The sequence below is a fragment of the Callospermophilus lateralis genome, chromosome 16 (genome assembly GCF_048772815.1).
Source record: "Callospermophilus lateralis isolate mCalLat2 chromosome 16, mCalLat2.hap1, whole genome shotgun sequence".
Taxonomy (NCBI): domain Eukaryota; kingdom Metazoa; phylum Chordata; class Mammalia; order Rodentia; family Sciuridae; genus Callospermophilus; species Callospermophilus lateralis.
The window spans coordinates 56,852,096-56,878,786 of NC_135320.1; the positions used below are offsets into that span (position 1 = coordinate 56,852,096).

At 37.3% G+C, this 26,691-nt stretch overlaps 1 protein-coding gene across 2 annotated transcripts; it reads right to left on the bottom strand.

Moving 5' to 3' along the window:
• Positions 1-26,691, bottom strand: Ywhaz (tyrosine 3-monooxygenase/tryptophan 5-monooxygenase activation protein zeta). Of its 2 annotated transcripts, none has more exons than XM_076835397.2 (6): positions 26,153-26,691; positions 23,130-23,434; positions 5,531-5,654; positions 4,814-4,977; positions 4,638-4,733; positions 1-2,069 (listed from the first exon to the last, which is right to left on the bottom strand). In XM_076835397.2, the coding sequence occupies exons 2-6, from the start codon at positions 23,421-23,423 to the stop codon at positions 2,010-2,012; spliced, it is 738 nt and encodes a 245-aa protein (XP_076691512.1). In that variant the 5' UTR covers positions 23,424-23,434; positions 26,153-26,691; the 3' UTR covers positions 1-2,009. The 2 variants fall into 2 exon arrangements, with proteins under 2 accessions (XP_076691512.1, XP_076691513.1); XM_076835398.2 differs by lacking the exon at positions 26,153-26,691 and adding an exon at positions 25,431-25,506.

The window sequence follows — 26,691 nt, forward strand, 5'->3', positions numbered from 1 at the left end:
TGCCTCCCATCATCAATATTTATTGAGCATTTACAGTGTACTAGGCACAATAGAACATACAGAAAACATTGTCCCTGCTCTTGAGGAGCTTACATTCTAAAAGGGGGAAAAAAAATACAACTCTTTTAAAATGGAATTTTTGTTTGGTGTTTTCTGTAAAGTACTGAGGAAATATTCTGCAGGGTGAGCTTTGGGTATAACAGCCCCATCATTATTTAAAGAGAGGAAGAGGAAAGATTTTAAAGGCAGACAATGACAGACCATTCAGGATTGGTAGGGTTTACAGGGAGATAAACACAATCTCATCAACTAAGGAGAGATGTGCTGCAGTAAAGAGGATGTGGGAAATAGTTGGTGGGATGCAAGCAAAGGAAGCAGGGTGGGTATCTTAGACACTGAGTGGAGCCAGAAAGATCATGCGGCCTTTTCCCAAGTACACGGCCACCAAATAGGAATGGTTGGTGACAAGACAGAAGGCTAAAAAAGAAAGGTAATCTTGTGCACCTGACAAAGGATCAAAATTGAAGGCAAGCCCTAGAATATCAAGAAATTCTTAAAATCCAAAATGATTTGGAAGCACAAAACTTTCAGTTAATGCTACCCAATGTCATGATGGGTCAAGAACATTGTGGCTTCCTAAGTTAGAAAATGCCATATACCAAAATTTTGAATGGGACACAATACTTTTTTCCAATCAATCTCACCCTCCCCCAGAAAACAAATTTTTTTTTCGTTTTTTTTTTTTGGGGGGGGGGAGGAAGGGGAACATGGGACACGGTTGAGAATGGTAGTTATATTAGTAGTATTCTTGTTATTATAAATTTTGCATTTAAACTTGGTAAAATCCCATTAGCTGCCAAGAGGGAATAAGGAATACATTTCCAAGAATGTACAATTTACTTTAGAGAAGTTTCAAAACCAAAAGACTATAATTTACATGAAAAGCTGTAGAGAAAGTAGTTGAAAAGTCCATTCAGAAAACTTTTATTCCACTTACATGAACTTAATACACGGGTTCTTAACAATTATGCTTGGATTGTTCATGAAAATTTCATAAGACATTAAACAAAGCTAGCCATCATCTCAAGTTATTTCCCTGTTAACTATTTTTACAGCACATGCATGTTAGGCAAGTATAAAAAAAAAAAAAAAAAAAAAAAAAAAAAATCACAAAAGCAAAAAAAAAAAAAAAACCCAAACCAAAAAACCCTAAAAAAGTTAAATACAAGGGGTTTGTTTTGTTTACTGCTATGCTTGATATACATGAAGTAATGGATATCAAGCAATTCATTTTTACTGCATCTTTACTTTTACATTTGTTCTTAGGTTGCCTAAAACATTTAAATACAAATAAAATGTGTAGCAAAAATAATGAAAGCAAACAGCAGGTAACTTTACAAATAATGGAATGTGAACCGTTTCTGCCCTTATCCAGAGTAAATTGGGTCACAACTTTGTCTAAAGGAGCACTTCTGCAGCTGTAGTCAAAGTTGTGCACACTGAGATTGACTATTCCACAGAAACACATGATTCACACATGTAGGATCCATGGGATATCTGTTTCTACTACAGCCTTGTAAGTGCTCCAATCCTTAAAGTACCCACAATAACTACACCTGTGACTGGAACCAATGATCCCTTTTATTCCCCACCAGGACAAACCAATATGTAGGCAGTTTTCTTTGCTTAGACATGGAAGCAGTTTTAACACTGGCCCTTGTGAAGCCACAATGTACCTAAAGTACTATGCCAAACATTTATAACTCGTATAAAAATTCCACATCCCCATATTGGCCACCTCAAGATGAAAACAGATAACTCCCTAAATGTTAACTGGCTCTACTCCCCTAATATTAAACATAAAACCACATGGGAAATATAGAAATTCAAATAGAAGTAACATAAACCTGTCATAAATCGTAAACAAAAACTATTTGTGGGACAGCATGGATGACAAATGGTCTACTGTGTAAATTTTAGAATGAGGCAGACAAAAGTTGGAAGGCCGGTTAATTTTCCCCTCCTTCTCCTGCTTCAGCTTCGTCTCCTTGGGTATCTGATGTCCACAACTGGTTTAAAAAAAAAAAAGAAAAAAAAAAAGGAGGAAAAGGTTTTTTAGCATGTTTCAGTTTGGAGAAAAGGGAAAACTTTCATATGTATGCCAAGTCCTAGCATGTAACCATGTGTTTTAGTTGAAGAGCATTCTTAAAAAGGTATCTCTACTGAAAGCAGCTTCAAACACACTTCAACATAATACATTTATTTCCCCCTTACTCATCTTTGTAAGCATGATACATATACAACACAGTTGTCTTCAAAAGACAAAGTCAGATGTAGCAAACTTTTGTCATTCATAAAAGGTGAAGTAGAGGAAATCAATTAAAGCAAAACAATGAAGTATCAAAAACTATCAAAATATCTTGTCCAGAAGAAAAGCCCCAATCTGAGATGTATATATATACTTGTTGAGTGCAACTAAAGCAGAATTAACCTAACTTGGTCCATGTTCAAGGAAATAAGGCTGTTTACTCTCCCCTCATAGAGCTTTGACTGACCTCCCAATCCAAAGAAAATCCTACACCATATAAAAGTCCAATCAGTATCTACTCTGGGTTAACTGCAAATTTAGCTTTTCTAACATTTTTAGCTTAGAAAAACATACCATCTATTTATATGACTCAAAATGAATGCTGAACCAAATAATATGGTCAGAATCAAATATTCTAAGAGGCAAAAACAAAACTTGTTTCATAGTGTTGTAGATTGTTTATTAACATTTTCACTATTATTACTGTCCTGCAACAGGTGAAAAAAATTCCATTAATTCATTTATTTATTAATCAAATATATCTCTGGCCTGGACATAAGACTACTTCCAAGGTCACACAGCTAGCCAAATGACCTTTTGTAACTTGTGCTCCTGTTATATCAATAGGAGTTTCGCAGGACATGATGAAACTGTCTCTAACGTCTCTTTCTAGTTCTAGCCTTCAAGGAATTTTGAATTTCATGTATAAATGTTAAAAACTTGACACAAGATAGTTCTCTGGGATAGTATGTTGATAATTGTGGTCAACCAGATTCAGACTCAAATACTAGGTTAGGTTTGTGCAAAATTTCTTCAGTTGAGGACTGATCAAATCAACCTACAATTTTATCAGCTGATGATAATAATAAGGCTCAGAGAAAACATAGTAAATAGTGACAATCAGAATGGGAACACTGGCTTTCTTCTTACTCAGTTGTTGCAGTCAGTATACATTTTAAGCTAACCTGACACCAAAATTCAGCTGCCATGTGTACATTAGATTAGGCCCTCTTGAAAAACGTAATGAGAACACAAAACAGTAATTCAGGTTCCATCTCACTTCCAACAAGAAAAGAACTGTTAAGCAGCTTCTCAAAAAGAAATTAATATTAAAATTAGCTAATAAAGTGAAGTGTTTCTTTCATTTGACATAAAGATTCTTTCAGATAGGCTGGGTTGATTCATTGTGGTACTGGGGATTGAACCTAAGGTCTCACACATGCTAGAAACTGCTTCACCACTGAGCTACACCCAAAGCCTTTATTAAATTTATTTTGAAGGCACAGGGTCTTGGAGAAGTTTCTCAGGCTGGCCTTGAACTAGAAATCCTCCGGCCTCAGCTTCCTGGGTAGCTGGGATTACAGGTGTGCAGATACCATGCCCAACTCACTCAATTAAATAAAATACAGTGAGCTTATAGATAGCTCCAAATCATACTCACTCACTAAAATAATTTTAGCTATTTAATTGGCAGTGGACTACAATGAAGTTGGAACTGAAACATAAAACAAAATGTAGTTCCCAAGAGAAATGCCTTAAAACTAACAAAACCTAGCAATTCTAGACTACTATGTCTAATTTCTACCCCTCTACCTGACACATAGCAGATACTTGGTAATTTTTTTCACCTGAGAATCAAAACTTCAAATTTAATATTTATCTTCAGAAGAAAAATGGAAAAATCTAAAGAACCAAGGATACATATAAATTAATTGCTATCTGTGAACTTCATTTGGATCCCAATTCAAACAAAAAACTGTTAAAAAAAAAAAAGAGAGACCACTGAAAATAGATTTAGATACTTAATATCACTTAAGGAACTACTGTTCATTTTTTCGTGATGGTACTGGGGTTCTTTTTCTAAATATGAATATAATTAGGACAATTATAGTCTTCTGTAAGTTATTTTATTTTTTTAAAGTAAGAGACTAAGCAAAGTAGATTTCCACTTGGATTCTGCAAAGTGCCTGAAAATTCCAGCTGATATTATCAGTGCCTGATTGTATTCTATGCAAATATGGAGGCAACTTAATAAGAATAACTTTTGAAGAAATTTTAACAGTCTCTATTTTTGATATTAAACTGTTCAGTGAGTAATATGAAGACACTCAAGATTTGAAATGGAAAATGTCATTTAAAAGTTAAAAATCATAGATTCACAAAATTTTGAGGACTAAAAATTTTACAATAGATCTGTAACAGAAAATGTATTTCTGTTTCTTACTATATACTAAGAGTTTTCTTCATATGGGCTTAAAAAAAAAAAGCCAAGAAAAAGTAAATTATTTCCTCATTCATATTAATCATTAATGATGCTATTTGTACTTACTGTCAAGTTGTCTCTCAGTAATTGCATTATTAGCGTGCTGTCTTTGTATGATTCTTCACTTAATGTATCAAGTTCAGCAATGGCTTCATCAAAAGCCTGTGATTTAAAAAGAAGTAAATTTCAGTGCTCAAATAATAAAGATTGGTAAATCTCCACATAATAAGTAAAATACATACTGTCTTTGCAAGAGAGCAGGCTTTCTCTGGGGAGTTCAGAATCTCATAATAGAACACAGAGAAGTTAAGGGCCAGACCCAATCTGATAGGATGTGTTGGCTGCATTTCCTTTTTGCTGATTTCAAAAGCTTCTTGGTATGCTTGTTGTGACTGATCCACAATCCCTGGATAATAAAATATCGAAATGTACTGATAAAGTAGTCTGCACTTAATCTTTACTCCTTGAACCAAACCTTTTATTTAATACCCTGTATGTTGGCTGAAACATAATCTGTAATGACTTCAACTGAACAAGACTTAAAAAAAAGGTGGTGGGGGTCGGGTTGGGGTGGAGGGTCTTTTAGATCAGATTAGCTATTTGTTAATCTTGAAACAAAACAACCTTGTAATCTCACTGTTCCATTTTCAATACTTAGTTTGTACTGCTTCTCAGTTATGCTGTGGCCTCTATTATTTTGAACCAATTCTGGAAAACCATCCTTGTACACAAAATTTGCTTTTCAGAAAGCATAATTTTAGAATAGCAATATTAAGCAGTAGATATATATATTCTCGGCACTCAAAAACAAAATCTGCCTAAATATTTCTGCTCGTTATTCAGTGCTCTAAAGCAATTAAAAAACAACAAAAAACTGTTTTTATTTCAGAAGAAAACTACTTCCACACTACCACATTTATACAAGTTCAGCCAAAAGGTTTAAAACAAATACAACATACCTTTCTTATCATCACCAGCAGCAACCTCAGCCAAGTAACGGTAATAGTCTCCTTTCATTTTCAAATAGAAGACTTTGCTCTCTGCTTGTGAAGCATTGGGGATCAAGAATTTTTCCAAAAGAGACTTAAGAAGAAAGGAAACAGAAACAGACATAATTAGAATAAAACATTTACAAAACAATGTAACTGCATTTCTTAAGCATATACTGTTGCCTAAGAACTTTCATACCTAATTACTGTGATTAAGATAGCTGAGAATGCAAAGGGTTCATGAATTTGTGGCTTAAATATTAGAATGCTTTGGGCAGCTTAAACTTTGAAGTTAGTACTTGGTTTGTTATTTAAGAATAAAACTGAATATAGGTCCTTAACAGTATTTATCTATTCACATGCTGGTTTCAATGAATATAATGCATGATAGTTAATATTAAAGAACATTTTCTAATGAACTGGCAAACTTTCCATTTAAATGCAATCATGACATGAAAATACAAAGAAGTTCAGACAAATCTTTTGAGACTCTAGAAAAATAACTGAAGCAGAAATCATAATGACAGAACCAAAGCTCATGTCAGAGGAAGCAGAAAGAAATTATATTCATTTATAAGAACATAATTTGAAGTAATACCTCACAAATGGTTATACCCTCAAGTAAAAGCTTAATTTTCAAAAGCAAATTAGACAGTAAAAGGATGAAAACTTAAAAATCTAAGCAGAACTTTAATCTCTTTAAAATAATCTTTTACCTTACAAGATACATGCTTAGAAATCACAGAAAAGCAGATAAAATTAAAATGTCATCATACAGTTCTGTTTAAAACTCTTAACAATTAAAGCTTATTTGAATCCTAACAGTAAAAAATCACCCTCTACAACCATTTTAAAGCAAAAAAAAAAAAAAAAAAAAAAAAAAAAAAAAAAGTGGTGACTATACTGGAAGAGAAGGCTCTTAAACAGACAAAAATACGGGCCACTCTCATCCCACCCAATCCCTTCTTATAAATGTTAGTATACTCTAGAATTCAAGGTGAGGTCCATCTTCAACTGGACTCAATGAGCCCCAGACAAGCCAAATTCTTACAAGGAAAAAAAAAATGATCTAACACTTGGTTTATACTTCATAAGGTAGTCGCCTAGTAGTGTATATCTATTTTTATGCACAATCATTAGAAAAATGTGTTTTAATTGTAACTCTGCATGTGTTTACCCACCATGTTCCAGTAGTGGGTAAGTAAAACACTTTAAATCAGCTACTCATTCTGTATGTAGAAATGAAGACCATAAGCAGATACTGTTAGTTAAGAGTTAATCATTTAAGAGGCTGAATTTTAAACTGCACCAGAAAACTAAACCTCTTTAAAACAAGATGTCAATAAATGTTTTTAAGAATGAGTCATCTATTTTTGTATTAACTTATGTATTCCTGAAAACCTCTTATTTTACACTGGAGTAAATCATGCTAAACTAACAAATAGCCTGCAAATTAAAATAACAGTTAAACACCTTTTTACTCAAGTTGAACTCTGAATTAGCTGCAAAACAGTAATAACCAGCACCCACAAGAAACAAGCGTCTACAGTGGTAAATGTTTCTGGTGAAATGCTGACCCTACCAAGTTGATTTTCTTTTCTTTTTTTAAATATCTTTTAAGTTGTAGTTGGACACAATACCTTTATTTTTATGTGGTTCTAAGGATTGAACCCAGCACCTCACACATGGTAGGCAAGTACTCTACCACTGAGCCACAATCCCAGCCTCCCAAGTGATTTTCTTTTTGTTCTTGGAGCCCTGAACTACTGTATAAGAAGTTAAACTATCCTATTAAAAAGAATGACATGCATGCCACCCCCAGTCACTGCAAATGCAAGTGAAGCCATGTTAATTAAGATATTTCAGTCTCAACTGAAATCGTAGCTGAATGTAGCAATGAGTGGTTCCAGCCAATGCCAAGTGAAGAAATGCCCATTAAGAGTTCAGCCAAGCTGGGCTCAATGGTGTATGCACCTGTAATCCCAGAGGTTTAGGAGGCTGAGGCAGGAAGATCAAAAGTTTGGAGCCAGCCTCAGCAACTTACTGAGACCCTAAGCAACTTAGCAAGATCCTATCTCAAAATAAAAAAGACTGGGGATGTGGCCCCCCTGGTACCAAAAAAGAAAAAAAGAATCATGAGGGATCACTTAGATGGGATTAAGAAAAATGCAATGGTGCATGCCTACAACACCAACTACCTGGGAGGCTGAAATAGGTAGATTGCCAAGTTCCAGGCCAGTCTTGAAGAACTTAATAGAGACTGTGTCTCAATAATGTTTTAAAAAAGGGCTGAGAATGAGGATGTAGCTCAGTGGTAGAGTGCATGCCTATCAAAAACAAAGCCCTGAGTGGTGGTGGGGGTGAGGGGATGATAGATGGGGTCTTTTTCAACTGTAAGGGAAAGTAGCGTTCACTGATTTCGTTAACTGAAATTACAAAAGAGGCAACTAGGTAATGTTGTTAAACTGAAAGAATAATGAAAGCTAATTTTCCAGATTTGAAAGACAGAAGAAAGCAACAAATGCAGAAAGAAAAGAAGGAATAAAGCATAAAAGGAAACAGCACTGTTCAGAAAGCAGTGGAACAATGAAGCAAGGGAAAAGATGAAGGCAAAGTAGAAAACGGAAAAGTAGAAAGGAATGAGAGCTATTTTCAAAATGCACACAAAAATTAAGAGAACAGCCTATTAAGTACACAATGCAAGGTTCTAAAGTTTGTTCAACTACAAAAGTACAATGAAAGCAATGATGAGAACTGAGTTTAAAAGGAGTGGTTGTGGGTACAGCATTATACAAGGTGTCACAACTTTCAACTACAAAATGAGGGCTAGCTAGGCACAGTAGCATATGCCTGTAATCTCACTGGCTTGGGAGGCTGAGGCAGGAGAAACTCAAGTTCAAAGCCAGCTTCAGCAACTTGGCCAGACTCTGTCTCAAAATATAAAGGGCTGGGGATATGGCTTGTGGCTAAGCATCCCTGGGTTCAATTCCCTGCCGCCCCTCCCCACCAAGAGATCTATGCTGATTATTACCTAAATTCAAATCCCAGTTCACTCCTTACTATCTGTGTTGTCACTTTTACAGAATTCTGCAATTTCTCTGGGATGCATGTTTTTCATCTGTTAAGAAGGGGATTATCAATAGGGCTGGAAGGATGACTGAGTTAGTATACAGTCTAGAAAACACTTAGTACAGAGTCTGCCATGTAATAAGCAACAAAGAAATGTTGTCTTCATTTTTCTTGGAAGGAAAAACAAAAAAATCTAGTATGAGCCACACTTTCTTTCCCCTTTAAAAGTCCTGTCCAAGTTAATTAAGCAAATTACTAAAATAAAATATGCATACCACAGTATTCTTAAAACAGTTCTCTAACTAGCCAACTCACCTACCCAGAAATTACCTTAGCTTTTAACTCATTTCCTTATATTTTAAAAATACCATGGTACTTATTTCTCAACTGGTACACTTTCCAGAAAGAAAAATATTATCAAATAGTTTCATATTTTTGGTTAAAATATTTTTGCTCAGGACACCTTTCTATTCATAAAAATTTACTGGAAAGCTGTTAAGGTAACAGTAGGGATTTGTAAATTTTTCAGAGTTCTCATTTTTATCATTGTCACAAATATCATTTAATTTCCTTGAAGTGACTGGCTTACTTCACTGATTTTCATGTTTGCCAAATACCCAAATCTGAATAATCAGTTTGTCTGTAGTTCTCCGTAAAAAGAACATTCCACAATGATAGCTAGTTTAATACACAATTGACACAACTTTTTTTGGGTCATTATTCTCTATACAATACAATAATTACTTACAGAACATCTTTATTTTTTTAGATATTAAGTAATCTAGCAATGATTTAAAGTATGAGGGAGAACACTGATTGGTTCATCATTTTATTTTATGTATGGGACATGAATATCTGTTGATTGGGGGTGGGGGGAGCAGTCTTAGAACCAATCCCCCATAGACAGGAGGACAAGTGTATTTTCCATTGTGCCACACAAAGATATCTATGTAAAGACTCTTATAATTAATTTTATTGTTCCAAGGATACTAAAAGCATTCTTTTTTCATTATGAGTGCATGGTGGGGAAGAATACAATGATTACCAGTACATTACAGAATTACTGCCTAGATTTGTGTTGGGTAACCAGATTTTAAGCCATCCTTGCTTTTTACATCATTAGTGCTGATGTCAAACCAGGGACAGGGACCCAATGATTATTTAATATTGTCATGACCTCATGGAGTCACTCTATTAAACTTCCAGGACCTCATACCACTTTTAAGAACTGTTGGTTAAAAGGAAGTTTTGCTATATCATACACCTTAAAATATATAATACATTTTCCCCCCAATCACACCTCAGTACAACTGAAAAGAAAGTTTGTCCTAAAGACTTAGTTCTAAATGCTATGTTCTCCCTAAGGTTAATTCTCATAATATATTCAACTTCCTCTACACTGTCTGTACCATTAATGTCTAGTGCAGAGCTTGTAGTTTAGTTAAAGAAGAGAAAACACTGATTTCTGTTAATAAGAGATAGACACTAAAAAAACAAGGTGTCTGTCAATATAGTAAGAAGCATTAAGGGGGCAGGGGGGTAACACCAATTACAAAACACCAAGTAAATGACACTATTCCTCAAGAATATAATTATTTTCTTGGCACTGAAATTCCCAGAAGGATACTAAAAGGACTAATAGAATACCTCTGATGAAGTGGAATAAGGTCACAATAGCTTCATTTTTTCACTCTCTATCCTATGTTCTATAATAATCTGAATTACTATTCAAAGCAAATATATAATCTTTATATTTTTGCACCTTTAACAGCCTGCTGCCCAGGCTGACCTTGAACTTGATGACTCAAGCAATCCTCCTGGTTTTAGTCTCCCAAGAAACTGGGTTACAGGTGGGCAACATCCCCTTATACACATGAATTCTTAACTTACTTACAAGGCTCCATATAAAGACATTTTACACAAACATTAAATCCCAACTGGATTACATAAAGATAACTTTTCAAAATAGTCTTCATGATCAAAAACTCAATCCGTACACCAGACTTCTAATAGTTAAAACATGATAGAAATTACTGGAGTTGATGGTATGTCTGATAATGAATATTTTGCTAGAAGAGAAAAAAAAGCGTTTATCTGAAAACCTAAGAAATTGCTCTTTTAAAATATCAAGTATTCGGGCACTATACACTAAGCACATGTTCAGAAACAGTAGCAAAGGGCAGGCTAAACACCTCCTAATTACGCTTGCATGACACTTGGAAAATTGCTTTCTATGCAATGATTCTGAAAGATGAGGAGAGCAAAGAAAAACCCAGTGGAGGATGGGAAGATAGTGCGAGGCAAGTGAACTTGTTTGAAAGTCAGAAAACCTGATCAATTGCCACAAGAAATGTGACAAGAGTTTCAAAGACAAAATTATGACAGGACTCTGAAAGTAGCTACATTAATGCAACATTAGTTTCAAAACTCCCTTCCCATTTTATCCCAGAAAAGCATTTCTAAAGCACCAAACACTATCTACTCTACCATTATCCCTTAGATTTTCTTACATTCAAGGCCACTTTTTCCTTTTCCTTTCTTTTTGAAAGGGAATAAAAGTTCATAGACTTAGCTTTTTCAGACTAGACTATTAAAATTAAAAACAAGTACTCAATAAAAGTGTTACTGGTTAAATAACAGAACAAAAATCATAAGCCTTCCAATTATTCACTGAGGAGGACATAGTATCAATCCCAGGACCCCTGCCAAAAACAAAATTATGAATTTAATGGTGAGGAGTAACCATGCAAATATAAATCAAGGGAAAATCTACAAAATAACTGGCAGGTACTCTTCAAAGAGTGCCAAAATCATGAAAGGTAAAGACTGAAAAACTGAACCACAATAAAACAGAGTAAACAAAACGCAAAGTATCTCCTGGATAGAGAATTCTGGAGCCATCCAGGAAATATGGTGGTACAATTTGTGAAATTTAAATAAGATCTGCAATACCTTACCTATTATTTTTTATTACATTCCTGGTTCTGAAAACTACATGGTGGTTATATAACACAACAACATTTGGGATAAATCAGTGAAGGACATATGAGAAATTCTTCAAACCATTTTAGGCCAATCTTTCCTAAATCCAAAATTTTTTAAAGTTTTTTTAAAAAGTTGAAAAATAAACTGGTCAGAAAGACAACTACCACATGTAGAGAAGATATTTTTCTCTCTGGTTATTTAATATTACAATTATTAATCTAAAAATAAATTTTAAAGAGAAATTCTCTTAAATAGTGATTACTTCTGGAAGATAGGCTTAACAGTGTATACATACCCTCATATTCTTTTGTACTCATGTATTTTCCTATTTCCATACTGTGCTGGTATTACTTTTGAATTCAGGAAAGAAATGGCACAAAAACAATGATACATTTGTAAAGAAAAACAACTGGGAGTTAAATTTTATAGAATCATTTTAAGGTGGAGGGGGAAAAGAGTTCTCACTTTGTCTTGATGAAATTTGTCACCAACTGGTTATAACAGTATGCTTAATTTTCACAAAGGTAATTATGCATACAAATCATTAGCAAAACAAATCAAACCCTAATGAGACATTCCTGGGAGTCTGAAAATATAGCTGGGCTAACTGTGACATAACCTTGCCAAATAAAGATGAAGTCTCCATAAGCATTTCCTCTGAAATTTTACTACCATGGCTCTATTCCTTGAACAAAACAAATCACAATACAAACATACCTATTTTCAAACAAAGCATGCATGCACATGTGCGCACACATGCGTACACACACACAAAAAAAAAAAAAAAAAAAAAAAAGAGAGAGAGAGAAGAGGGAGCAAAAAGAAAACCCCACCAGTGGTTGAAAAGAAGCAAAAATGGATGTACAAGAGCCCTCAAATGTGGTTCTCATTAAGTATAGAACCCCAAAGTCTTAACACAGAAGTGATCATCTTTATAGTAAAATTAAGAGTGTGTAGTCACAAAATCCCCCAACCCTTTTATAGAAGAGGAAAAGTTTCAATAAGGTGGTACTATGTAAATATGTACTATATTAATGCTTACTATATGACCTAACGTTAAGTCATGAAATCCTTCATCTTTCATTTCTCAGTCCATTAAAATGAGAAAGCTAGGCTGGATAGTCCTTCAACTCTAAAATTCAATTACTCTGTAAAATTCAATTCTCAATTTATAAACTCACAAAATACTCCAATTTAGTGAGACCCTGTCTCAAAATAAAATAAAAGGAGCTGGGGACATTGGTAGAGAGCCTCTGAGTTCAATTCCCAGCACCACAAAAATAAATACAACATCCTCCTTAACAGGAGATAATGTAATTCAAATTTCTTGTCATGCATAATTATTCCATGCATAGAAAAATAATATTTACACAACTTTTACTTTACTCTGTAGAGCTACTCAGCTGCATATCATTCCTAGATCTCTTAATATTTTTTTTTTTTTTTAGGGCATTAATTTGTTGCCAACAGAGCCCATTAATCTGGAAATTAGTCTCTTACTCCCCCTTGTGGCTAGAGTGGCTTCCATTCATCTCTGGAACTGCAACTTCCTCAGCTGATTCCAAACAACCAGAGAAAAGAACTTCATTAGAAATATTAATGCCAGCCAGGTCTGGTGGCACACACCTATAATCCTAGCTAACCCAAGAGATTCAGGCAAGAGGAGAAAGATCCTCAGCAGTTGGGTGTGTTGGTGCATGTCTGTAATCCCAGCAGCTCAGGAGGCTGAGGCAGGAGGATTTGGAGTTCAAAGCCTGCCTCAGCAAAAGCAAGGCACTAATCAAACTCAAAATAAACTACAAAATAGTGCTGGGAGTGTTGCTCAGTGGTTAAGTGCCCTGGCTCCTAAATTCAATCCAGCCCCCAGTTCAATCCCCAGTACCAAACAAACAAACAACAAAAAAAAACCCTCAGCAACTTAGCAAGACACTGTCTCAAAAAAAAAAAAATAAAAAAAGACTGGGGATATAAGTTTACTGGAAAAGTATCCCATGCCCAGTAATTCCCCAATGAACTAATTAGTAAATAGGTATTTCCAGATGTTTTTACTTTATGTAATATTTGGCCTACTGGAGTAAATTTTAAGTGTTCTATGAGGAAATCAAAGTTAAGAGAATTTTTGACCAGTCACTTAACTGAATACATCTTCCAACAATAAACAGATGGTAAAATCTTCATCATTTTATTTATTAAAACCAACCAGATATTTGATAAAGCAAAGGCATACTTGAGAAATATCAATGCTACCATAAAATACCGAAATTCCTGCAAAATGTATTGCTCCCTAATTTAAATGCCAAACAAAATAAGATAACTAACTGCACAAAATAATGAAGACAGAATGCTTGGACTGTTATTTACTGCTGATTTTTAGAAAAGTCAATTGGGTAAAATGGCTTACAATAAGTGGGACTAAAAATTGCTGAGTTAAATCAGGATCAGGGAATTGCTTGTCTCTGGCTCACAAAGGCTAGCAAAATAACAGCAGGAAGTATAAAGTTTTTTGATATTGTTGGGTACTGGGGATTAACTCAAGGGCACTCTACCTCTGGGTTACATCCCCAGTCTTTTTTATTTTGAAATAGGGTCTCACTAAATTGTTCAGTCTGGCCTCCAACTTGTGATTCTCCTTCCTCAACTGCTGGAGTCCGCAGGATTATAGGTGTTCACGACTGCACCTGGCATAAAGTACAGTGATTTTAAAAACATTTTAAAAAAAATATTTGGCCTACTGGAGTAAATTTTAAGTGTTCTATGAGAAAAATCAAAGTTAAGAGAATTTTTGACCAGTCACTTAACTGAACACATTTTCCAACAACAAACAGATGGTAAAATCTTCATCATTTTATTTATTAAAACCAATTTGATAAAGCAAAGGCATTTTTAGTTGGGCTCACATCTGTAAATCCCAGACCTGGGAGGCTAAGCTGGAAGGATGACAAAATTGAGGTCAGCCAGGACAACTTGGTGAAACCCTGTTTTCAAATAAAAATAAATGAAAAGAGCAGGGGATATAGTTCAGTGGTAAAGTGCCCTTGGGTTCAATACCCAGCACCACAAAGAAGTAAAAATTTAAAACAAATCCAAAATGTAACCTCTAAAGATAATCAAAATGGTAAAGCACCCAAGAGAACTCATTGAGCAGTAAATGGTACCCATTAAAACTGATACTCTTTTGAGGGATTTCCTTTTTCCACTCCCCCAGAGCTCCTTCTACAGATGTACAAGGAGCTTGACCTAGGCTGAACTTTCTAATAAATCAAGGCTCCATTTTGCAATTATTTTCATCATAAAACTTTGTTTGCTTAAAATGTCTCATTTCTATAGCTTTTTAAAACTTGTATATTATGTATAAATTCCCTAATAGGATTACATTTTATTAGAACCTTTTTTATTTTTTGTAACACTGGGGGTTGAACCCAGGAGCACTCTACCACTGAGATACATCCCCAATCCTTTTTATTTGAGACACAGTCTTGCTAAATTGCCCAGTGTGGCCTTGAACTTTCAATCCTACCTCAGCCTCCGGAGTTGCTGGGATCACAGGCAGTGGTGCACTGCTTATCAGACCCTTATAAAAAAGTCAGTTGAATATGAACTCTTCAATGTACAACCATGATATACAGTACTTTTTAACCTCTCATAATCTTGTTATTATAAAAATTTATTTGGTGGTGCTAGGGATTGAATCCAAGGCCTCACACATGCTAGGCAAGTGCTCTACACCTCTGAACTACATCCCTAGCTCTTTCTCTTTCATCCTGAGACTGGGTCTTGCTGATTTGCCCAAGTTGGCCGGGTTTCAGCTGGGATTACAGGCTTGTGCTACACAATGCTCAGTCTAATTCATATTCTATTACTTGTGTACATGTCTCTTTCCTCTCCAGGATGTCAACACAAAAGCAGGGGCTTTTTAAATTTATTATTCTATGGCAAAGGGCTTACAAAATTGCAGGTAGTTAATAAACATTTAACAGAAAAACAAGAGTTTCACAGTTAAGCCTGCAGAACCTGTACCAATTCACCTCACTAAAATAAAGTAGCACACACTGTTAGTTTCCTTTTTAGAAATATTAGTTGGGCTCACATCTGTAAATCCCATATGTGGGATTTCATTTATTCGACTTCATTCTTCAGGTTTTATTCCTGTGAATACCCTTCAGGTTTTATTCCTGTGATCCAGAAAGAAACAGTCTGGCTGGGCCTGATGGTACATTCCTATAATCCCAGCTACTGGGGAGGCTGCACCAAGATGGCAAATTTAAGAACAGCCTGGGTACTTTAAATTTAGCAAGATTCTGTCTCAAAAAATAAAAAGGGCTAGGGGAGCCAGGTGTGGTAGTGCACACCTGTAATCCCAGCGGCTCAGGAGGCTGAGTTCAAAACCATGAGTTCAAAACCAGCCTCAGCAACTTAGTGAGGCCCTAAGCAACTCAGCAAGACCCTGTCTCTAACTAAAATATAAAAAGAAATAGGGATATAGCTCAATGGTAAAGTGCCCCTGGGTTCAATCCCTGGTCGTCCCCGCCCCCCTGCAAAAAAAAAAAAAAAAAAGACTAAGGGATACAGTTCAGTGGTAGAGCACTTCTGGATTCAATCCCCAGTAGAGCAAAATCACCTCCACCAAAACAAAACAAACAAGAAGAGCCTAAACATCATCTCTTATCAGATGGGAACAATTAGAAAGGAAACTAACAGGACTTGACAAAATAGCATGATGATTTTGGGATGCTATTCTTTCCAATATCTTCCACAGTATTAAAAGTATTCATCACATTGAACTGAGAACTTGCTTTTACTATGGTACATCCTGTGTAATTAGAAGGTTCTCCATTTTAAATAATGTATTTTTGGTGGATTTTCATCAAGTGTCTTGGGTTGAATGAGGTCCAAATGTATCATTCTAAACTCGGGCGGGCAAGGGTGTTTATTATGCTTTAAGAGCTAACATTTCTGAGAAAAGAAAGTATAATGAATGAGAATGAAGTCAAATAAATGAAATCCCAATGTAACAAAAATTAGCCACTCCTTGTAAATTAAATGTGATACAGGGAATTACTGAATGGAAAACAAGTTGACTATGACCTCTTGTACACAAATGCCCCTAGTGAAATGGGAAATGCTGTATTAGGCTGACCTGGCATGATATTCCTCCCAGGCCAAATTCAAATTTGTGCCTGAAAAAATTAAGTTTATCATATTCCTTCAGTGTACTTTCATTACAAATTAAATACCACAGAAGTCAATGGATCTGTTTTCAAGAAGCATGAAGAAATGGAGTCAATCTTCTCTAGTTGAAAAATGACTTACATATCAAGATTAAAGTAAGTTCTAAATCAGAGTATGAAACAAACCCCTTAGATCAGAAAGATGAGAATTAGCAATGGCTTGAATCAGGAACAGACAGAAGAACAAAGTACAGCTAAAGACTTTATGTAGGGGACTTTGGCAAGAAGGACCAAATGAAAGCAGCATTTTAGGAAGTTTGTGCAACAAAGAACTGGGAAGTAGCAAGTTCAAGTGAATGACTAGTAGCAACTGTAAAAGAACATTTATAATTTATTTTTTATTCATTAAAATCATATCAAGTTTATCTTTACAAAATCATTTCTTATTTGGCAATGTACACTTCTCTTTTGAGTCTAATTCTGGGAATACCAATGGGGTGTATCATACAAATGAATATCAGCATGAATGTAAACTACTGAAAACTAATGATCTAGGGAACATAGCAGTAGCAGATTGTAGTGAGAAAAAAATTGGGACAGGGAGCTTCAAAATCAAGACAAACTACGGCCTTGAGCATACTGAAACTGACAGTAATTCTGAGTCCCCTAAAACTTACAGCACAGTTTATTCTCAGTGTAAAACTATAATAGTACTATAAGCTATGGGAACTAGGATGAAATCACAATAGGGATCCTAGGAATTCTAGAAAAACTCTTAAAAAGGCCTACTAGAATTTCAAAGGAGTGGAAGTTATTTAACTTAGTTGACGTGAGAGAAAACCGATAATTTGAACTTTCAAAAATTTTCCTCACACATTCCTCAGTACAAATGCACTGAAATTTCATTTATTCTGAAATTGAAAAATTTATGGCGGAATTAATTTGATTTGTAAAGGTTATAAAGGTAGACTACTTCCTAATATTGGGCTTCCTGTCCTGTAAGTGCTAGAATCACTTTCAGACATGAAAACAGGAATATTATTCAGGGGGAAAAAAAAATCTTAAGTCTTTCACAGGTTAAAGATGCCCCAGAAGTCAAAACCAATTCTGTAAAATGAGTGTGTAAGCAATGATTAACAACCTGATGGAAGGCATTAAGAATCTATTATTAATAAAAAGCTCTAAATTTCTTTATAAAAGCAAAATTTGGAGCTGTTTCCTTTCCATAGTGTTTTCCATGACCTTAAAAGTTCCCATTCCTACTACATTTAGAGCATTCAGTAGGCCTTCATGATCTGACTTGTATCCATCTCTCCTTCTAATCTCATCTCTTCCAAAACCGAAAAAGGCTTTTAATTCTTTTAATTCCATCAAGGCTATCCCTCCCTAAAGTTCTGATAGAATGATCTTGAACATAACAACTCCCTTAAAGAAACTCCAGTTAATTTGCTGGATTTACCAATTCCACTTAATAGATAAAGATGTGTTTATTCTAGGTTCTTCAATCTTAGAACACTGATCCCCATAAACTGGGCTCAGTGCTTGAGGCTGTAGGTTTTCCAGTCACTCAGGAATATCCTTCAGCTTTTAAAAGCAATTACATGTTTACCAAGAGTGTGCTATTTGTTTACAAAATTATGCCACTATACCAGCTAGAATTACTTAAATGTTAACTAATGAAATACAGTTATGAAAAGATGTGGATGAACAACTAAGATCAGAAAAACAGCACATTAGAGCAGATTATGCTAAGTGAAGCTAGCCAATCCCTTAAAAACAAATGCCAAATGTCTTCTTTGATATAAGGAGAGTAACTAAGAACAGAGTAGGGCGAAGAGCATGAAAAGAAGATTAACACTAAACAGGGATGAGAGGTGGGAGGGAAAGGGAAAGAGAAGGGAAATTGCATGGAAATGGAAGGAGATCCCCAGGGGTATACAAAATTACATACAAGAGGAAGTGAGGGGAAAGGGGGAAAAATATAAGGGGGAGAAATGAATTACAGTAGAGGGGGTAGAGAGAGAAGAGGGGAGGGGAGGGGGGATAGTAGAGGATAGGAAAGGCAGCAGAATACAACAGACACTAGTATGGCAATATGTAAATCAATGGATGTGCAACTGATGTGATTCTGCAATCTGTATACAGGGTAAAAATGGGAGTTCATATCCCACTTGAATCAAAGTGTGAAATATGATATATCAAGAACTATGTAATGTTTTGAACAACCAACAATAAAAATTAATTAAAAAAAGAAAAAACAGCACATATGGGATTCTGAACCAATGGCCTATTTACTTTCTCAATCCAAACTGCATTTTATGGAGGACGCATTTGTATTTAGAAGGATGGTTTATGCAAGAAATAGAGGAAATTATTTCTAAACTGTAGATCTACACATATTTAAAGAAAATGTCTTAATCCCATGTTAAAAAAGGCAAATAAATATGTTTTAATTTAAAATAAATGTTTAAAACATATGAGCTTCTTTTCAAATAGCTAACAAGAAGCTTCTACTCTATCATTTTAAAGGTGCTGTAGGATTTCTTCAATGATAAATTGACTAGTCTTAAAAAATGAAAAAATTACTCATTGTAAGTTATTATAACCCTAAGATAGCTTATTCCCCACTTTTTTAGTTCAAATATACAAGATAAGGCTAAAGATTTTTTCTTAGAATAAAAGAGTCAGGTCATTATTTCACAAGTGTCTACATTCTTATATTTTTGAGACTTCTCAGATTTTTCATTCTAATTTCAATCTCAAATACTATAATTTTTCCCTCTTAATTCACTTTTAACTATTTTCACAATTTATCACTAAACATCTTCAGGTAATCCAACATCTCTCAGAAGTAGGATCTCATTTCTAAGTATTGCTTAATATAAATGGGCAATGTGTTGCTTTTGATCCTTTTACACTAAAAAAGGAACTCCTACCTGCCTACCTTCATCTTCATTTATTTTTGTCACTTCCACTTTATGTAACTCAGACTGCCCAGCTACACAAAATACCTCACCTGAGTGCCAGCACTTACCATTAAAGGACTACTGAAACTCATTACCAAAATTGACCAATTTATTACTTCCTGGAAGGTACTATAGGTATCTCCCATCACATAAATTCCTAGTACTTTAAAACACATCAAAAGCCACATGTGACAGACATGTATATATATAACTATGAAGAATTCAATATGGGTTAAGCACTACAGAATTCTTTTAAGAAATGCTTACTCCAGGATATAAACTATACCTAATAATTTTAGGCTTAAAAACTAACACTACATAGAAGTCTTTTTAGAAGCCCAAGGCACATACAGATGGATTCTAACTAGGTAAGACCCAAACACTGCCTAGTTTCCTATCTTGACCCTGTTCTGCTTAAAAGCAGTCTGTGGGCTGAAGATAAAAATCAGTACCCAGTAACCACATCTTAACACTGTTCCAGGCAAATAAAATACATCAGCAGAACAAAATGCAATTCAGTCAAGTTAACTGAATCACTATTACAGTAGTTGATTACTTAACTACATTGCCAACTATTACAAATAGTAGACAATTTTACAGCTTCCTATCTTAGACCTCCTTTAATAAGGAAAGGAAGCTGTTCTTTGCCTTATATACCAGTTTTCAAATTTTTAAGTGATACATTTGAAAATCTGATGGCTGGCATGAAGGCTCTGCCCCAGAGACACACACAACTTCTTTAAAAACAGCCACAAAGCTGAGGACACAGAGGGAAGTCAAGGTGCTTTACCAGATCCTCCTCCTCCACAACAACCCCATGGTTCTATTTAATTGAGCTCTGTATTCAAGAGGGACTGAATGGTTTTCACATTGTAAAACTGTTGTTTTGATTCAAACTCTTGAGCTCATTATACTCAATACAGTGAACTGAGTTTGAATTAGTTTTCTAGTATGTATTCCTTCATACTTTAATTTCATCATTATTTCCAAGATAAAAACTGCTTAATTATTGGCTGCATATTTCAGATTTAAACAGCAGTAGCATTAGATTATCACTAGCATTAAGTCCTTCCAATCACCACAAGAGCACCTACAGAAAAGGCCGACTGCATTAATTCACATAACTACATAAGATATGTTTCAAATTAACACGTAAGAAATAATTTCAAGTTCTACTGCATAAGGAAAAAATGTAAAGATTATTCCAGTGACCATTTCCCACAGTAATGCTCCCTAATTTCCATAAAGTAACACTGGTCTCTTTGTCTGCTTCTTAAATGGCACAAACTAAACACCTGACAAATGCATATAATCAGAATGTTATGTTAGGGATCCCTCAGAAAAACTGAGAACACTAGCAATTAGGCTGCTTTTTTGGGGGGAAGAAAGGACATTGTCTCAACAATTATAACACACGACTCAATATAACAATGCAATCTGGTTCATCTCTGCCAACGTTAATTCTGCACAAAAATTACCTGCTTTTTTCCCTCTGAAATTAAGAAAAAGTACATGCTTTTATTAATCAAGTACAATGGTCCAGAAAAAAATAGCTTAGAATTCTCTAAGCCAATAAAGGAATTAAACTTTCAAAGTGAAAACTGTGAAAAGTTAGTGCTATCTCAAGGAGGTGAACATGTCATGCCTAGTGATAATCAATGACCCCCTTAATAATCTTAGAGGCTATTTAGAGATTAATTTGATCATCTTCATCAAGTGCTTCTATATAGATTTTTTTTTTCCTCTCCTTGATAAGGAAAGTAAAGTCAAAACTGCTACAGTTTTTTTCCTAGGAAAAGCCTCACAAGAGCTTTGATACTTTGTGTGTGAAAAAAATGCAAATAAATACCAGGGGTTGCAAATAAGCTGGTTAACCATATTCCCCCCTTTATTCCTAAAACTGAATTTTGTTCTAAGGGAAATTACAATTTGTAATATACACCTTTGAAAGTAAAATAAAAATGAGTACTTGGCAGGGTAGACACCAGAAGGAAGAAAAACAGAAAGAAAAAAAATTAAAAACACAATGTATGTTTTATTATAGAAAAAACAATTTCAAATTTTAAGTGCTTAACTTAGTAATCGTAAGTATAAAATTAGCCTCAATGAAAGATTAATATTCCTTTTTTCACCTTAGAAATTATAGCTGTGATAGTAAAGATTTCAGATAAGCAAACAACAAAAAAATATTACCCAAGACCTTAACTGCCACATAAGATTTTGTGAATGTGAGCTCACTTTAAAATAAATTAAAAAAAAAAATGCCAAGAGAAAAATACAATTTAGGAATTGAAGCTTTTCCATTAATAAAGACTGGTGTGTTAAATGAGTTGTAAAATTATCACAACAAAAAACCCACAACTATATAAAAAATGATCCTATATTGCTCATTACAGTAGTTCTTCCATGAACACAGTTCAAATCCTAAATACTGCACACGTGAATTTCCAGAGTCCGAGATTTAGTAACCTGTCCAGAGAATTTAGGATACTGCCCGCTTCTATATATCAGAGACCTGCCACATTGAGACCCAATATATGTAACCTGAAGTCTTAGAACTATAATCATTTGGTAAAACGTTAAGTATTATTCCAAAAACTCTCAATTTATTAAAAAGGGAAAGTATTCATGTATGTAAAATGTTATATGCTAACTGGCTGGACTCTCTAACTAGATTACCTCAAATTTTTCTGGATCAGAAAACCATAGCTTATAAAAAGACATTAAAATTAACCAAAATGCAATGTCTAATTCTTTTAGGCTTTTAGAGAAACACAGTGCTATAACACAGTAAGTACTACATATTTAAACTACTTCTTGAACCAGAAAAATCAAGCTGAGTTACTCATAACCTTTCATGTGGATGCTGGTATTCAAAGGTGACTTCCAACAAATAAATGCAGGAAGCGGAAGAAACAACTGAAGTCAAAGAGTTTTCTGCATGGCTGACTCATTTCATTAACATTGTAACAGATAATCCAGAGAAGAGCATTATGTGAGTATCCTATTACATTCCTTCCATAAAACAAAGTGTGTAGAATTCCTATATCCACATACATATATTTAAGATTTCACTTTTGGAATTACTAGATATTTTAACCATAATTGAAAAGTAACGCAATCCAGTTCCTTTCCAACTAGCACGTAAGATACCTCCATAGCTTACTGTTTTTAGCAAAACTGAACTGATAATCATTACTCCATTTATTTTACACAAATTATCTATAATTGTTTCAACACATTTTAAATAATGACATCCTGAAGACTTCTAAATTTAGAACAATTTTTCAAAGGAAAAGAAAAACCAACGGAGGGGTAGAGTCATACAAAAACTGATGCTCATTTCCTATGCTATAATAATGAAGCTAGACAGATTCTCACCAGTACATCATTGCAGATATCTCTTAGCTCAGTCTCAATTTTCTCTCTGTATTCTCGAGCCATCTGCTGCTTTTTCTCAGCACCTTCCGTCTTTTGCTCAATACTTGAGACGACCCTCCAAGATGACCTACGGGCTCCTACAACATTTTTATAAGCAACCGAAAGAAGATTCCTCTCCTCATTAGACAATTCAGCTCCTTGCTCAGTTACAGACTTCATGCAGGCTGCCATGTCATCATATCGCTCAGCCTGCTCGGCCAGTTTGGCCTTCTGCACCAGCTCATTTTTATCCATGACTGGATGTTCTGTAGGGGGAAAAAAAAGGAGTATTTAGAAATGTTTTCCCAAATATACAGACTCAAAAGTTATATGTGCTTAATAAGCCATATTAACACCTCAAACCTAGTTGTCTGTGAAGGATTCTTCACATGGGGAATTAAAATTTAGGTCTCTTAGGAGAATAATCATAACTTGTTCCCAATATCACTAAGTAATCCAAAACTTATGCAGCTTTTCTTCATTTGGTAAAAACAATGCCTAGAAAGAGCATTAAAATTTCTATGCTTCCAGAACCATGAGTCATGCTAGTTTGACATAATTCATATCTTTTAACTTTCATCATACTTACTTCTGTCAGGAATGATTGAGTTTTAGTTGTTAGTATCCCCATCCCAAACCTACTAGATCTTGCCAGCTGATTATAACATGATAATTTTCTGGGAAAAACGAACAAATATGGTTCTTCTTAGACATTTTGATCATTAAAACATCAAGGAGCAACATCTAATGCTAAGACCTCATCTATCTCTTGCTATATGCACACTTGCTTAAAAAATATCCATTGAGTCCTATCTGTATACACTAAAATATGTCACACTGGAAGCACCCAATGTCACTGTGCTTAATAAGTTTAAATGTAGGCTCAAAGCATTTTAATTCTAGCAGTCACAACTTTATTATGTTATCAATCAAGCTGCCCTTTCCCATGTCTTTTCACCTAATTCACTTTCCTTAGACTTCAATTTATCTCTGCTGGTCTTCTTCAAAAACAATCCTTTTCAAAGAGTCTGCAACACAGAGAAAGATACTAAACTATACAGGGATCCCACAAAATGATGCCAGAAATGCACTATTAAAATTAAAAGGTGGAGAGAAGAGCCACTGTCACCCACACCATGAAAGTGACATACACTTTACCTTCCCACGGAAATCCCACTACATTTTCTTTTTTCTGAAGTTACCACTATTTAAACAATCACCTAGCTTCAGTAAGAGCTGTACTGTTTCAATGAATATACTATTTAATATTTTTGATCTCATTTTCCTCCTGTTCTCGAAATATTAATTTTTCCCCTAGGAACTCTGAGATGCTCTCTGATTAACGTTGCATCTAATGAAAAATGTCCTAAAACCAATATAAACGTTTCCCTATCCTCTTTGGTACAAGAGGAAGTGGATTAGGTTTCTCATAGAATAACTTGGGTTCCAATGCCTCGCCTCTACATTGCAGAGAAGACTCGCCGCACCCACTTAACCCTCAACTGACTTAAGACGTACGGTAGGGTGAAAGAAATCGCGCAGACCGTGACTTTAAAGTGCAAATCCCACGGTCCGCGCTGTCGGCAACCACCTCCCCTCCTTGGCTCCGCCCAGGCTTGCGCCTCCGCACAAGTCCCCGACTCTCTTTGTCACGGCGGATCTGTGTCAAGGAGCCCAACCTACCGCTGAGTGTTAATTCCACCCCCCTCCCCAGCCGCAACAGAGCAAGAGGGAGGAGCAGCCCGCGCACCCGCCCAACTCAGAGGTGGGGGGGAGCCGCTCGCCCCACCCGGGGGCAGAGTCGCCAGCGCCGCCCGCAAAAGCGGAACCGCTACCAGTCCCGTTGCGGACACACCCCGCTCTCCCACCGCCGTCTTCCCAGCCACCGGACACCACCGGTGTCCCAGCAGAGTACAGAAGCACCCAACAGCTGCGGCAGGTGGGGGAGGGGGCGAGAACCACACCCAACCCAAAGGGGACACCACCGGCTGTTAAGCTCAAGCCTATCCGCCCCGCAAAGCAGGATGTGAGTCTCAATACCCGGAGCAGGGACCTTCTAGTTCGACGCTCACCGCGGTCTTCTCCAACCCCTGTTCTAGCCCCAGGGACTCGGCGCCCCCATTCGCACTTCCCGCGCCCGTTCCCGAGTAGGAAGAGCCAACCCCTCCCCCACCCGACCGGGAAAATTCAAGTCCTTCCTCCCACTGCAGAACCCAGGAAATCCAGCCCTAGGTCCCAGGAGAGCCCCACCCCAAACCTCACCCGTAGTGGGTTTGCCCTGGACACCAGAGAGCGGTCTCGCCCTGGTATACCTGGCGATACGCTGGCCCGGCCAGAGCTCGGCCCGCTCTCGGCCAGGCCCTCCCCCCGCCCAGGTCCCCGCGGTCCCCAGCCCCTCCCCGCCGCCGCAGCGCGGGGCGCGGAGGCTGCGCCGCGGAGGAGGGAGGGGGGGAGGGGAATGGGAGGGAGGCTAGCAAGGGAGCCAAGGGGAGGGGGCGGCCTCACCTGCGCCACTGCAATGTCCGCGGCCGCCGATCATTATCTCCGGCGGAAGCGAGGGGCAGTGGGGCGAGGACGGAGGGTGTGAGGGGCCACTAGGGCAAGGGTGGGGACAGATCGCGGCCGGTAGCGTCTCGGCTATGCCTCATCAGCCCTCCAGAGCTGGGGGACCCCCGGGGATCCCGCGCGTGGGCACCTTCTCCACCCGGGGAGGAAGAGAGTCAGGGGAACGAACGCCCGATCGGTGCTGAGGCGTCGGTCAGGAAGCAAGTAGCCGGAGGCGGCCACGAGTGCCCGCCCGAGCCAGCGGAAGAGGAGCCGCCGCCCGTGTCTGCCTAAGGAGACTCCGCCTCAGCCCAGAGCCACTACCGCAGGCGAACGGCTGAGGGGACGCCGAGCCAGGACAGCTCCCACGCCTTCACAAGGCTGGCTTGGAGCAAGAAAGAGCGGGGCGAGGCGGCGGCGGCCGCGGCCGGGTGCCTTACCTGTATCCGGAGTGGGTGGCGGCGGACGGACGGGGGCTCAGCAGTCTCTGGGCGGCGGCGGCGGCGGCAGCGGCGAGGCTGAGACTCTGTCCCTGGATCTCGCTGCTCACAGGCTACAGCCGCTCCGCAGACACGGGGTTTCCTCCAATCACCAGCCCCGGCAGCAGGGGCACCACACGCACGATGACGTCAAACGCTGCTATGGCAACCGTTGATTGGTGCCCACAGCTCTCGGGGCCCAGCGCAACCGCCGCTCCCCGGTGCGCGCGCCCTGCCCGCCCGCGCTAGAGGGCGAGCGGAGGAGCGCGCGTTCTCTCCCGCTACCAACACCCCTCCCCACCCTGCGCAGCTCCCAACTTTTCTGTTCTGGTCCCCAGTGCGCCGGGAAAAGGAGCCGCTTTGTTTTCCTCCCAGCCACTACCCTTTTTCCTAGCCTTCCCTTTGGTTTTCCCACACTCTTTCTCTCTCCCCGGCGACCTTCCCCGGCTCACTCTAGCACTAAGCCTGCGGGAAGTCAGTCTCTCCCCACCCCCACCTTC

Excerpts from the sequence above, each read along its gene's own strand:
- Ywhaz (XM_076835397.2), bottom strand. The coding sequence starts at position 23,423 with ATGGATAAAAATGAGCTGGTGCAGAAGGCCAAACTGGCCGAGCAGGCT. Across the intron at positions 5,655-23,129 it reads ATATCTGCAATGATGTACTG|TCTCTTTTGGAAAAATTCTT; the intron begins GTGAGAATCTGT and ends TTTCTTCTTAAG. Across the intron at positions 2,070-4,637 it reads TACTGAGAGACAACTTGACA|TTGTGGACATCAGATACCCA; the intron begins GTAAGTACAAAT and ends TTTTTAAACCAG.